Below are 13,963 nucleotides of genomic sequence, written 5' to 3'. Positions count from 1 at the left end.
ATTATTAAGTCCATTATGTATTCAACACAATCTATAATCGTATTTTAATGTTGACTATTTAGGATCATTTCGTGGCTGTGGGGGATGACATCAATAATTATCGAAGACAAAGTTTATTTCAAGCCAACAAATTATGGGATAGATGGAGATGTCATTGGAACACCATGTACATTAAAGCCCGTGAAGGTAACGAGCAAGCGATTAGGGCAAATCCCCCTCCCGAGATCGAAATAAGTGATTGGCATTATCTACTTGATCGTCGCTTTCTCACTCCGGAATTCAAGGTAAATTAAAGTGTTTATAAAGATATCTTACATTAATCATTCATTAAACACAAATGTTTTCTTATTTGCAGAAAACAAGTACTGTGAATGCGCAAAATAGGTCACGTGTTGTGTACAAAAATCATGCGGGCAGCATCTCATTTTCGCAAGTGGAGAAGCAAATGGTTCGTTTTATCATTGAATAACAAAGTTTATAATGTTATTACGTTTTTATTAATTATTAAATTTGTACAGGAGAAGACTACCGGTACGTCGCCTAATTTTGCGGAGTTATTTCTGCACACTCATACAAAGAAACCGACTCTGCAAGATCCAAATCCGGAGGTTCCCCCTATTATTCAAGAAAAAGTGGTAAGTCGTGTTTATTAGTTATATTTCTTTTATTTCTTTTATGTATGTATGTAATCAAATGTAATTTGTGTTTGTAGACTGCCTTGCGAACTGCTATAGAAGAAGACCCGAATAGAAATGAATTGCAGTTGGCTGAGTGCGCATTCGGGTCTCAGGGACATGGGCGAGTTGTGGGTTTGGGCTCCGCTGTCACACCTAGATCTTTTAGACCTGATGCTCGTGGTGGTACTAGCACACCGCGTAGTGACACGCAAAATTTCCGTGAACAAAACCAACTTTTACTTGAGGAGATGCAGAGGATGCGAGATGAGCGTGAAGCTGAGAAGCTTCAGTCACGGAGAGAGCGCGAAGAAGCCTTACTCGAGTGTCAAATGGAGCGTGAGGAAGCACAAAGGCAACGTGAAATGGAGCGCGAAGAATTATTGATGCAGCGTCAAGATGAACGTGAAGAAGCTCGAAGGGAGCGTGATAGAATGCGGGATGAGATGCTTGAGATGAGATCGACGATGAACTTCTTATTATCCAGGATTCCCCGTGATCAACTTCCACCTGCCCCTCCCACTCGAGATGATGCCCCTCCTACTTAGAGATGATGCCCCTTCCACTTGATCGTCGCTTTCCCACTTGAATTCTGGTTAGTTGAAATGTAATTTGAAGTACGTTAATTAATGGTTTTTGTGAATTTGTGATATGATTGTAGTTTTTGGATGGATTATAGTTTGTGGATGGATTGTAGTAGTTTGTGGATGGATTGTAGTTTGTGGATGATTATTGTTTTGAATTAATGATTGTAGTTTTGGGTTTTTGGTTATTGATGATTGTGTGCTTTTTGATTTTGGTTATTGATGATTGTGTGGTTTTTGGTTATTGATGATTGTGGTTTTAAATAGGTAAAAATTTGTAAAAAAAACGATTAGGGTTTAGTAACGGTTAAATAATTTCAAAAACCATTACTATAAACCTAATTGTAACGGTTTAACAAATAAAAAACCGTCACAGAAACAACACAAGCATCTGTAACGGTTTTCGAAAACCGTTACAGATACTACCGCCTTTCAGTAACGGTTTTTAGCCGGCTAAAACTGTTACTGTTGTTCCATTACTATCTGTAACGGTTTTCGAAAACCGTTACAGATGCTTGTGTTGTTTCTGTGACGGTTTTAAGATGGCTAGAACTGTTCTTGTTGTTCCTTAACTATCAGTAACGGTTTTCGAACGCCGTTACTGATACCTGTGAAGTTTCTGTAACGTATTTTTTAGTAACGATTGGTAACGGTTTAATTTGTCGTTACAATTATGTTTCAGTAACGGCGTTCGATACTTTCAGTAACGATTTTCGCCCTTACTAATACCCCTTTTCCACTAGTGTGGGTTGAAGGTCGTGGTCACTAGGAGCCCCTAAATTTATATAATATATTTAAAAAATAGTTTGAAGGATAAAAAAAAGTAAATGTGACTTTCCAATTACTTAATTACTTTTAATCTTCAAATTATTTTATAAAAATAAATAATAAATATTATATAAAAAATTTAATAAATATATAAATATAAAAATTAATAATAAAAGATATATTCAATAATTATATATATATATATATATATATATATATATATGATAATTATTCAACATAATATATAAAAAATAATATTTTAAACTTAAACCGTTATGTTTAACCGAGAAGTTGACGGAATGATCATTAGTGACCTTTTTAAAAGTTGAATAGGAGATTTATTTTAAAAAATAATTTGAGGGCTAAAATTGAGTGATTGAGTAATTAAATAGTTTGCCCTAAAAAAAACTATATAAGAAAAAAGAAAAGATATTTTTAAGGGTTGTATAATCTATATAAATAAATGATTTATTTGGTTTGTTTCAACTCATTCCTTATTAGGATTAATTTAATTGTTATTATCTATTCTTCATATGAAATCAACACTATATATTATATGCAGTCATGTCCATTCCAATTTAAAACCCTTTTTTTATTGGGAATCATGTCTGGCAAATCTTTTTTAAATAAAATTTGTTGATTTAACTTTAGAAAACTTATTCACAAAATTAACACACATTTTGTGTTATTCATGTACGAACAAAATAAACAATTATCATCATCATGGTTTCTTTATCTGCTTAGTTATGAAATGAATCATAATATTAAGGCAACTTAAAATTAGGTGAGACTATTTAATAAATAAAATAATGGCTCTATAAATGTAAGAATATTTGTTATAATGATTTTAGACCTGTTTTATGTAAAAATAAAATTATATATAAAAATATTTTGTTATAAATTATTTAGAAAAATAATATGGGAGAAAATGATTTAATATCATCACATTGAAAAATAATATGAGGATAGAGAGATAATTATTTTTAAGTTTTTTAATCAATATGACTGTGTCACAGTCTAGATTAGTTTAGTTTATTTATTTTTTATTTATATATATATATATATATATATATATATATATATATATATATATATATAAATGTTACTTATTTTTTAAAGTGTCTAGATTGTCTGGTCGAAAATTGTGGTTAATTTGAATATATATGTGAGAGTAAATGGATATTTGTGTCGGATTGTGGGTTGACCCGTTTATAAATTAAAACTGTTAAAAATAAAATTGAAAATGTTATATGTATATGAGTAATGATAGGGGGAGCAAAACTTTTGCAGCAAATGTACAGCGAAATGATGTGGAAGGATGACTAAGGCTATGACTAAGCATAATTCAAATGTTTTATTTATCTCTCATATTTATTAATAATTTATCTCTCCTCATTTCATTAATAATTTATTTTTTAATTAATTATTTTTCCTTTTTTCTAATTTTTTTCCATATTTTATTTTATCTAAAAAAATTCATATTTTATTTTCTTATAAGATATATTATAAATTCAATTAATTAACTCAAAATTTATATATTATATTTTTTTATATTATCGTATTGGATCTCTTAAAAGTGTTTTTTATTTATGTTAATTAAATATTAATAGTTAATAGATTGAGTTATATTTATTTTGAATATAAATAAATATTTAAAATAATAAATATATTATATTTGATAAATATATATTTAAGAGAATAATAAAATAAATATAAAAATACTTAATTTTTTAATTAATTATTTCTCTCATATATATATATATATAATTTATTTATTCATTTATTTTTAAAATGAGTTATATTAGGGAAAATAAGAATTTGTAAAAATTGATCTAACTAAATTATGTATATTAATATTAAAAAATAAATTATTAATGAAATGAAGAGAGAGAAATTATGAATGAAGTGAGGAGAGATAAATTATTAATGAATATGAGAGATAATAAAACATTTGAATTATGCTTAGTCATCAGGTCAGGCCACCTTTCCATATATCACCCTTCCACATAGCTGCATATTTGCTGCAAAAGTTTCGCTCCCCCTATCATTACTCTATATTAAAATAAAAAATAGAACACTATCCTTTCACATTTTATTCACTTCAGTGAAACAATTCATTTTCTCTCCTATCTCATCACATATATTTTTCCAATGAACTTCTCATTTTGTGACCTTACACTTTAACTTTGGTTTATCAAATATCTGATTCATATTTTTTAATATTTAGTATCGTGACCTAACACTTTGGTTAATTAAATATTTGATTTATATTTTTTAACCAATTTCAATTGTTATCGATCTAGTATTCATCGGCAAACCACATCCCAATTACACTTGGTCAAATGGTTGTACTTGTTTTGTTATGTTGCAAGTTCGAAACATACATAACTATTTTAAATTTATGGGCGGTTCAACCCACAATCCGACTCATGTATTCATTACTCTCACATGTATATCCAAATTAACCATATCTCTTGACCCGACAATCCGGACACTTTGAAAATCAAGCATCATTAATTATATATATATATATATATATTAGTTAGTTAAAAAGTTGAACTTATATTATTAAAAATGTCTTGCGTTCATCAAATTTGATGTTGAATTTAAAATATAAAGTCATATTAGCCTAATTGGTTAAAAAGTTGTATTTGTTTTGGTATGTTACAAATTCGAAATATACATAGAGTAATGAGAATATGCAGCGAACTGATGTGGAAGGGTGACTAAGTGGTCTGACCTCATGACTAAGCATAATTCAAATGTTTTATTTATCTCTCTCATATTTATTAATAATCTATCTCTCTCATATTTATTAATAATTTATCTCTCCTCACTTCATTAATAATTTCTCTCTCTTCATTTCATTAATAATTTTTTTTTTAATATTAATATGAATAATTTTAGTTAGATCAATTTTTATAAATTCTTATTTTCCCTATTATAACTCATTTTAAAAATAAATGAATAAATAAATTATATATATATATAGGAGAGAAATAATTAATTAAAAAATTAAGTATTTTTATATTTATTTTATTATTCTCTTAAATATATATTTATCAAATATAATATATTTATTATTTTAAATATTTATTTATATTCAAAATAAATATAACTCAATCTATTAACTATTAATATTTAATTAACATAAATAAAAAAACACTTTTAAGAGATCCAATACGATAATATAAAAAAATATAATATATAAATTTTGAGTTAATTAATTGAATTTAAAATATATCTTATAAGAAAATAAAATATGAATTTTTTTAGATAAAATAAAATATGAAAAAAAATTAGAGAGAAGGAAAAATAATTAGTTAAAAAATAAATTATTAATGAAACGAAAACAACATAGAAATTATTAATGAAATGATGAGAGATAAATTATTAATAAATATGAGAGAGGTAAATAAAACATTTGAATTATACTTAGTCATAGCCTAGTGATCTTTTCATATCATTTCGCTTAACATTTACTGCAAACGTTCTCCTTATTATTACTCTTTAATATATTATTCGTGATTTATTAAATACATATTATTATAATTTTTTTAAAATTTATTTTGTTTATATTTTTATCTGTGTGTATCACACGAGAATTTTCCTAATAAATTAATAGTGTCACTTAAATTAGTTTAGCAAAACATATGTTGCTAATTCTACATTACCATTTTTTAAAATTTTAATTTTGGTAATTATATTTTATTAAGAGTTAATCTAACATGATATAAATTCACGATGGGAAGTGTTTTTCTCACCCCTATGACATCCCCACACCGACTCCACTATTCACTCATCCCTCAAAATTACTTATTTATTCATACTATTTTTATATATTTATTTATTTTATTTATTTTATTTTATTATTAAGTTTTTCTTATCATTAAATATAATTAATTAATTAATTTTTAATATATTTTTTTCTACTTTATTTATTTAATTAAAAATATAAAATATTATTATTGTTTAAAATATATAAAATATTAAAGTGGGTTATAATTTAATAAAATATAAATATTTAATATTTTATTATATTAATTAGATATATATATATATTAAAATATTTATAAAAAAATAGTTGAATGATTTAATTTTTTTATTTATAAATAAAATTATCAAACAAATAAGATAAAGTGTTTAAAATATTATATATTAATAATTAATCAAATTAAATATAATGTTTTATTTAATAATATATAGGGTAATACATTGCATAACAATATTTAACATAAAACATACGAATGAATTCATATTTCTTTAAATAAAAAAATTTTAATCAAAATAATAAAATAAAAATAAATATTTGAAAACCGATATAAAGAATATTAAATAAAAAATAAAAAAATATTAAAAAATAATTAATTAAATTTAATAAATAAAAAATATAATAATTAAATTAAATAAATAAAGTTAATTTAAATAAATAAAGTACATAAATCAGAAATGTAAATATACAAAAGTAGTAAAGATAAATAAATAATTGTGAGATGAGTGGGGAGGGGTGAGAATGTCACATGGAGGAGAGAAGTAATTTGCATTCACTATATTCAAACATAACATTAAAAACAATAAAATAAATTATTTTCACCTTATCTATATATATATATAATGATGCTTAATTTTTAAAGTGTCCGGATTGCCGGGTCGAGAGCTGTGGTTAATTTGGATACTTGGGTCGGATTGTGGGTTTACCCGTTTTTAAATTTTAAACGGTTAAAAATAAAATTAAAAATGCTAGAGGTATGTTTCGAACTTGCAACCTAACAAAACTAGTACAACTCTTTAACCAACTAGGCTACAAAGACTTTATATTTTAAATTCAAACACCAAATTTGATAAATGCGGAACGTTTTAATATTAATATAAGTTCAACTTTTTAACTAACTAATATATAATAATGTTGAGTAAATGGATATTTGGGTCGGATTATGTGTTGATACACTCATAAATTTAAAACGGTTAAAAATAAAATTAAAAATGTTATCCGTAATTTTTTTCACGATTTTTATATTATTACTCGTGCAAATGCACGGGCTAAATGCTAGTTACAGTAATAATATTACTAAACATACTCGTAATACACGGACCAAATTAATTATTTGGGAGAAAAGTAAAAAGGTTCATAATATATATATATATATATATATATATATATATATATATATATAACAAAAAAAAATTAGCACATTAACATGTTGGAAGATTCTAAATTATATTAATAAATTCATATACCGACTTTGGATTTGTGTAATTATGAAATTAGGGGTAATAGTTAATTTAGTAAATTAAATTTTCTATAAAATGTGAGATAACCGCCAAAAGTAAAGTTGAAGAAGCTTACTAAAGAAGCTAATAACTATCATCGAAGGACCGAGAGAGAAACTTGCAGAAATGGAAGAAGCGGTTATTGAAATGCCCTCATTTTATTTGTTCAGTCTTCTCCTCCATGGAATATTCCGATGGCGGTGACGGAAGCACCGGTGTTTCCACCAAGCCATCATGCTCTGTCGCTGGATTCGTCAGGAATGCTATGTCCGGGCGAGGCAGAGAACCGATCGAAAATGAAGTTTCGATATTATCCGGTGAGTTTGAATGAAGATTCTCAGTTTTGACGTCGGTATTTTGAGGTTACTTAGTGTTTAGCACATCATATTTGATTAGTTTGGAGTTGGAAATTTGGAATAGTTGAAATCCGTCTCAGAATCAGATGGTAGTATGTTTATCCGGTGAGTTTGAATGAAGAATCTCAGTTTTGACGACACTATTTTGAGGTTACTTAATTAGAGTTTAGTTAGGGCAACGTGTTTGATTAATTTAGAGTTTAATACTTGAATATGCTAGTTTGTATATCTTCCTATAACTCTGCATTCATGGAATAAAATCCAGATGATTAGTTCGCAACCTTTAATTAATTTCCAAAGTCATAATATGTTTTCTCTTGATTTGTTTGTTTGTTTGTGTAATAATATTCGTGCCTGCATTATAGTGAGATGATGAAAGTGGAGTGGTAACACAATTCTGATTTAGCTACAGGGATACGACTTGACCTAATTTGAAGAATCCCAACAAATTAGTTAGCAATGGAGCAATGTCCATGCTCGGCCTGTTGGATTTTGCATCTTCTTATAATATATCTTTTAACATTGTTCATCTCTGCAAGAAATGATTTATTCTTTGTTGTATGCCCATGTTTGACGAATTTGGATATGGATTTGGTATTTGCTGGTATACTGGTACATATTGAGAATCATCACAAGGAAGAGGTGGATGAATTCCTTAATTACCTGTCTGAAAATTTTATGTTGACATTTAATATAGGTTTTATTAGGAAGGGTGCTATGAATTCCCCAATCGTTATGCCCGATCAAGGCTTCTTTGATTGTTCCTAATTGGACTATCACTTTTTTCCTTTAACATTCTAGCTTCTTTCATTATTAAAAACACAACATGTATTTTCTTGTATTTATTGAGTGATGAATATATTTTTCTTTGATGTGTCTAACATTATTATGTATAAACTTATAAAACCAATAATATCATGATCAGATATGAATGGATTGTTTGGAAACTTCTTAAAGTCTTGGAGAGTTTTCGAGTAGACTCGAGAGTGGGAGGAGGAAGGAGCTTGGAGGGACATGGTAAGGTATTTCTCTTGGTATTTTTTCAATAGTTTATGTATCTATTTGGTCTTTTTATCCTTGCTTGAATTTAACCAAGTTATAAGTCAAACATCAATTTGCACCTTACTGAAAATCCATACATAGAGATTTTCACATAGCAAAAAGGTCAATTTTTTGTTGAAAAATTGGTACAACAAACATATAATCCCTTAATTTTTGTGTGTAATATAATCTCGCATGCGAAAACTTGATAAGTACGGAGAGGACAAAAACTGATTGCACCAGCCGGGAATTGAAGGGTCTGTACCGTGGCAGGGTACTATTCTACCACTAGACCACTGGTGCTTGTATTTATATAATTTAAATGCCCCTAATATATTTGGTATTACTTATTGTTTTTTTTAAATTAGTTTTTAACCAACGAAAAATATAACATGTGTTGATCTGTTGAACAGTTTCTGTCACACCAACTCATTGCTTGAACCCAGTCCTTATTCAAGCTCGCTTGCTTTAAATTAAGAGGCTCAGATGAATTATTTACAATGGATAAAAAATAATATAATCTGCATCTGTACAAGGAGGATTATATTTTGAAGGATGCTCAGTTATAAATGGTGGATTATATTTTGAATGAGTAGTTTTAAATGCCATAATTAGTTAACAATATGATCATTTAGCCATGTGGGTGTATGTTTTCTCTAATTGCTTCTCCTAGTCTGTTTGTCTAGGTTTTGTTCATTCAATGATTCAGTAGCTCCGATCAATCGTGACATTCCGAGTAGTATTTTCATATTTTGGAGTAAAAACCGAGAAGTTTGGAGGTACATAGTAAGGTATTTCTCTTGAACTCCTTGTTTTGTATTTTATTTAGGAGTGTGTTACTTATTGAGGGATAAATTATGACTAAATATATTGATGAAAACTCATAATTCTAGAAGAGTGTTAAAAATTAAAATTGTGATATTTTGAAATTGAGATTAAAAATTTCAAGGACATAACAATATCATTATACTAGCCAAGAATTGAACACTAGTTAGTACCGTGGCAGGGTATTAATAATCTAACACTGGTACTATAATATTTTTGTTAGTATAGTGATAAATATATTCCCACATCGATACATTTAAAGATTAAACTTATGAATATATTAATTAGAACTGATGTTCTAATTTCCGGCCTTTGTAGTGTGGGCCTGTAAACCATATGGGGGCAATAATAATATTGTATGGTTTGGTGTTATCCATTTAGTAGGTATAAATTATACAATAATTTTTTTTATTCAGATTATTATTGTCTTAGGATACATATACTTACTTTATGAGGATCTCTTAACACTGTGCATCTATGCAAGAAGTGATTTATTTATTTGTTATAGGCATGTGTTAAACAGAATGATTTGGTGTTTGCTGGTATTGAGAATCAGATGCGTGGGTGGTGGACATAGAAGACGAGTACCAAAAGTTCAGATGTGATTCTTCATGGTTTCATATTTCTCAGTTCCTTCTTGAGAAAGGTATTTCTTTTCAACTCGGATTTCTGTCTTGTCTTTTATTAAAGAGTGTGTTACTAATGGTAAATTATGACTTAATATATTGATGAATATTCATATATTTTTAGAATGTAATTTTGATGGGTGTTAATGACTACCCTAATTCAAATTAAGAGGCTCAGATGAATTATTTAATCTGGATCATGATAGATTTGAAGAGTTCGCTCCTCCTATCTGAACATTGAGTGCTAGACTTAATTGAGTAGATTTGAGGTTTGTTATACCTCCTACTCAATTAGTCCGTATCAATTGAACAATTATCTGCCGGGTTTGGTAGTGTGGGCCTGTAACCCATATGGGGGGCATTAGGATAATTGGATGGCAACAATTATTTTTTGCAATCAAAAGTCATATAGACCACTAGTGCTATAAGAGTTCCTATAAAAGTATTAGTTGAATTTTTATGGTGACATTTAATATAAGTTTTATTAAGAAGGGTGTTATGAATTTCCACATTAATATGTTAGAATCTTAATCTTATGGATATATTGGATTAGAGTTAGTCATGATCAAGGCCTCTTTGGTGGCCTCTTTGGTTGTAACTAATTGGATTATCATTTTTTCCTTTAATTTTCTAGCTTCTTTCATTATTAAAAACCTATGTAGTTCTTGTCTTTATTGAGAGATGGCTATTTTTTGTTTGATGTGTGTAACATTGTTATTTATAAACTTATAAATCAAGTTTTATCATGATCAGATATAAGAGCAGCACGGAAAACGAGTACCAATCACCAAACATGAATATATTAATTAAGGTTATTGTTTGACAATTATCGGTTGGGCTTGGTAGTGTGAGCCTATAACCCATATGGGGCATTAGGATTATTGGATAGCAACAATTATTTTTTTTTAAATTAGGCATATATATAATGGTGGATTTTATTGATATTATTGATTAGAAGTAAATTCAAAGTTTATGGATTGGATTGATGGTTCTCTATTTCCCCAAATTTTGACTTGAAATTTATATATACATAAATGCACCAATAGTATAATATCTACTGCCAAATGTTATTAGCATATTACATCAAGGTAGGTTCCTTGTTAACAAAAAAAAAAAAAAAGAAGAAGAAATATAAATCTAAATGGAAACTAGTTTAATCAATATTAATAAATATTGAATAAGTTAGGATTGGATTGGATTTCAATAAAGTGTACACAAAAATAACATAACTAAAGGATTGAAAACAAACAATTAACTAGAAAGAGATTGATTCCTATAACATGAAAAATAAAAAGAAAGAGATAAATGAAGTAACAATAAACTCTCTTTTTATCTCCATAGATTCAAAATCAAATCAAAAAGTAACACTGGGAAATTTACACAATCCATAACCTGCATGCAATCAAAATTTACATTAGTAAAAAAGACCCATCAAAATATATAAAAACTTATTTTCAATAACTTACTTGGATCCTTTATAGTCTGTTCAGCAAGACCATTGAAATAGCAAGATCCACCCAGTTTCTTAAACTGTGCCCAATATGCACTGAAAGCATAACTAGCTTGCCGGATAAACGAATCCGGCCGGTAACACACTCCCCGCGGCTTGATCGGATCACAGGTCCCATTTCCCTGCCCGCAAGCGTACGCCATCGCCGCCCCTACTTCCGTTCGGTTCGCCTTTCCACCATTCCTCACCACGCACCATACCTTTCCCTTATAAACCTCATTGTTCGTCGGCGCCGGCAACGGCCCATACTCTGCATCATCTGTCTTACCCGAAAAATCCAGTCCATAAATACTTGACCCATTCGGATACAACACCCCGAAATGCCTCTCCGATCCCTGACCCGGTTTCAAGTTTTCGTTGTACAGAGCAAAAACTAATGCCGGAATGACCGCGCCAGGCATCGCCGGCGTGCCAATCGCCGGTTTGGCCGTAAATTTCTTGACTACATTCCGGTTGTAAGTTGCGGAATTGTAAATATTAGCTCCTATTTGGTCAACGTCACCTCCATTAGGCCAGCCGGTTTCCGCGATAAAGATCCTGATTTTCGGGTAGCCCATTCTTTTCATGGCGAAGTAGACTGCGTCTATCATTTGATCTAGCAGATTGGTGTAAGTTAAACCCGTACCCGGATCCTTAACCGTTATGTTCTTGGCAGATAACAGAGCGTAATCAAGTTTGATGTTAACCGGGTCGGCCGCCCAAGCGAAATACGGGTAAACATCGATTAAGAAGAAGGATTTAGTCTGGTTGAGAAATTGAAGCATGGGTTTAATGATTTGATTCGAGATGTCTGCACGGAATGTTCCATTAGAAGGTGGGTAAGAAGATTCGAGAATGTCCAAGAAAGATGGGGTAGCGACTTTAATCTTACGGAGTCCGAATTTCACAAGCGATTTGCGAATCCGAAACATAGAAGGGACAAGGCTGAGGTGGATTTGTCGGTCAGGGGAAGAAAGGATTTCATTTCCGACGAGAACATATTGGATCTTGGTTGAAGGGTAAAAGGGGACGACGTTGGATCGAATCCAATCGTCTGAAAGTGATTGGTTGGTGGAGATGTTTACAAGTAGCTGATTAGGGACCATGACCAAAACTACGATGTCGGATCCTTTGAGGGCAGTGAGAATGGCTGGATTTGCATCATAGATCTTTACTTGTTTGACTTTAAGGGTTTTCATTAGCTCGATTGAATTTGTGGGTGTGGGTAGGTTGTCTCCTAATTGGCCGTAGCATATACCGACCTTGCCGGTGCCGGCGAGTGCGAAACCTGCTGGTGATTAGAAAAAGGAAAACAAGTTAAAGTAAGATTAATATTTGATGGGGAGGAGAGAAAAAGAGATTTTGGGCTTACTGGAGACGGCGGCGGAAAGTATGATGGAGAGGAGGAGTACGGTGGCCGGAAAGCCCATTATGTTTGTAAAATATGAAACCGGTGATGATGTTGCTATTTGTAGTATATGAACAAATTTGCAGAAAGAAAGAAGAAAGGAAGGAGCTATAAGAAGAAGGTGTTGTTTCAGATGGCAAAATGATGGGACTTTAGAGAGGTATAAGCCGAACAGATGCGCAAAACAGGACAAACCAGTAGGAAATGGTTGACTCAAGCTTGGAGACTTGTTTGAGCCTCGTTTGGTTTTAGATTATACAAATAATTTAAACATTATTTTACTTTCTCCTATTCATCAAATCAATTAATTTATTAATCAAAATACTCAAATATTATATATTTTAAATTATTATTTTTTATTTTATTTATATATAATATCATTTAAGACTTTTTTTTTCTTTTCAAATAAATATTTTAAACTCCTCAAAACTATCATTTTTTCCTCTTTATTTTAATAACCTTAGTCTCGGTTGGTTTTGTTTGGAAACACTTAGGCTTTTAGTGTGTTTTTTTTTAAATATCAAGACAGAAAAATATTAATAATTTTTTTGATAAGTGATGATTTTGAAGAGATAATAAGTATGTTTGGTAAAAAATCTTTAAGAGGTATTGATATATATAAATAAAATAAAATTAATAATTTAAAATAAATAATATTTTAGTAATAAATTAAATGATGTGATTAATAAGAGAGAAATAAAATGATGTTTAATTTGTATATGGTTTTTAAAAAAAAATCATACCTAATAAGGCCTTGTAGCATAAGGGAAATTGAGTTAAATACAAAATTCTAAAGTATATTATATTAAAAAAAAAAAAAAATTAAATATAGAAAAAGACTTTTTACTTTTATTTAAAATATTTCAATTCTGATTTTTATTCTATTAAGAACCATTTTTATCACTTTAGTTACAATGTTTG

At 29.2% G+C, this 13,963-nt stretch overlaps 1 protein-coding gene across 2 annotated transcripts; it reads right to left on the bottom strand.

Moving 5' to 3' along the window:
* Positions 1–11,306: 11,306 nt before the first annotated feature.
* On the bottom strand, positions 11,307–13,199 carry LOC124922347 (probable glucan endo-1,3-beta-glucosidase A6). Of its 2 annotated transcripts, none has more exons than XM_047463082.1 (3): positions 13,007–13,199; positions 11,612–12,922; positions 11,307–11,537 (listed from the first exon to the last, which is right to left on the bottom strand). In XM_047463082.1, exons 1-3 carry the CDS (start codon positions 13,062–13,064, stop codon positions 11,500–11,502), a joined length of 1,407 nt encoding a protein of 468 aa, XP_047319038.1. In that variant the 5' UTR covers positions 13,065–13,199; the 3' UTR covers positions 11,307–11,499. The 2 variants fall into 2 exon arrangements, with proteins under 2 accessions (XP_047319038.1, XP_047319037.1); XM_047463081.1 differs by having other exon boundaries at positions 11,612–12,925; positions 13,007–13,198.
* Positions 13,200–13,963: the final 764 nt, after the last annotated feature.

Source organism: Impatiens glandulifera, chromosome 1 (assembly GCF_907164915.1).
Source record: "Impatiens glandulifera chromosome 1, dImpGla2.1, whole genome shotgun sequence".
Taxonomy (NCBI): domain Eukaryota; kingdom Viridiplantae; phylum Streptophyta; class Magnoliopsida; order Ericales; family Balsaminaceae; genus Impatiens; species Impatiens glandulifera.
Note: the sequence above shows the minus strand (reverse complement) of the source record. Positions and strands in the feature narration are given on the sequence as shown.

Excerpts from the sequence above, each read along its gene's own strand:
- LOC124922347 (XM_047463081.1), bottom strand. The coding sequence starts at position 13,064 with ATGGGCTTTCCGGCCACCGTACTCCTCCTCTCCATCATACTTTCCGCC. Across the intron at positions 12,926-13,006 it reads ACTTTCCGCCGCCGTCTCCA|CAGGTTTCGCACTCGCCGGC; the intron begins GTAAGCCCAAAA and ends TCTAATCACCAG. Across the intron at positions 11,538-11,611 it reads ACAGACTATAAAGGATCCAA|GTTATGGATTGTGTAAATTT; the intron begins GTAAGTTATTGA and ends GATTGCATGCAG.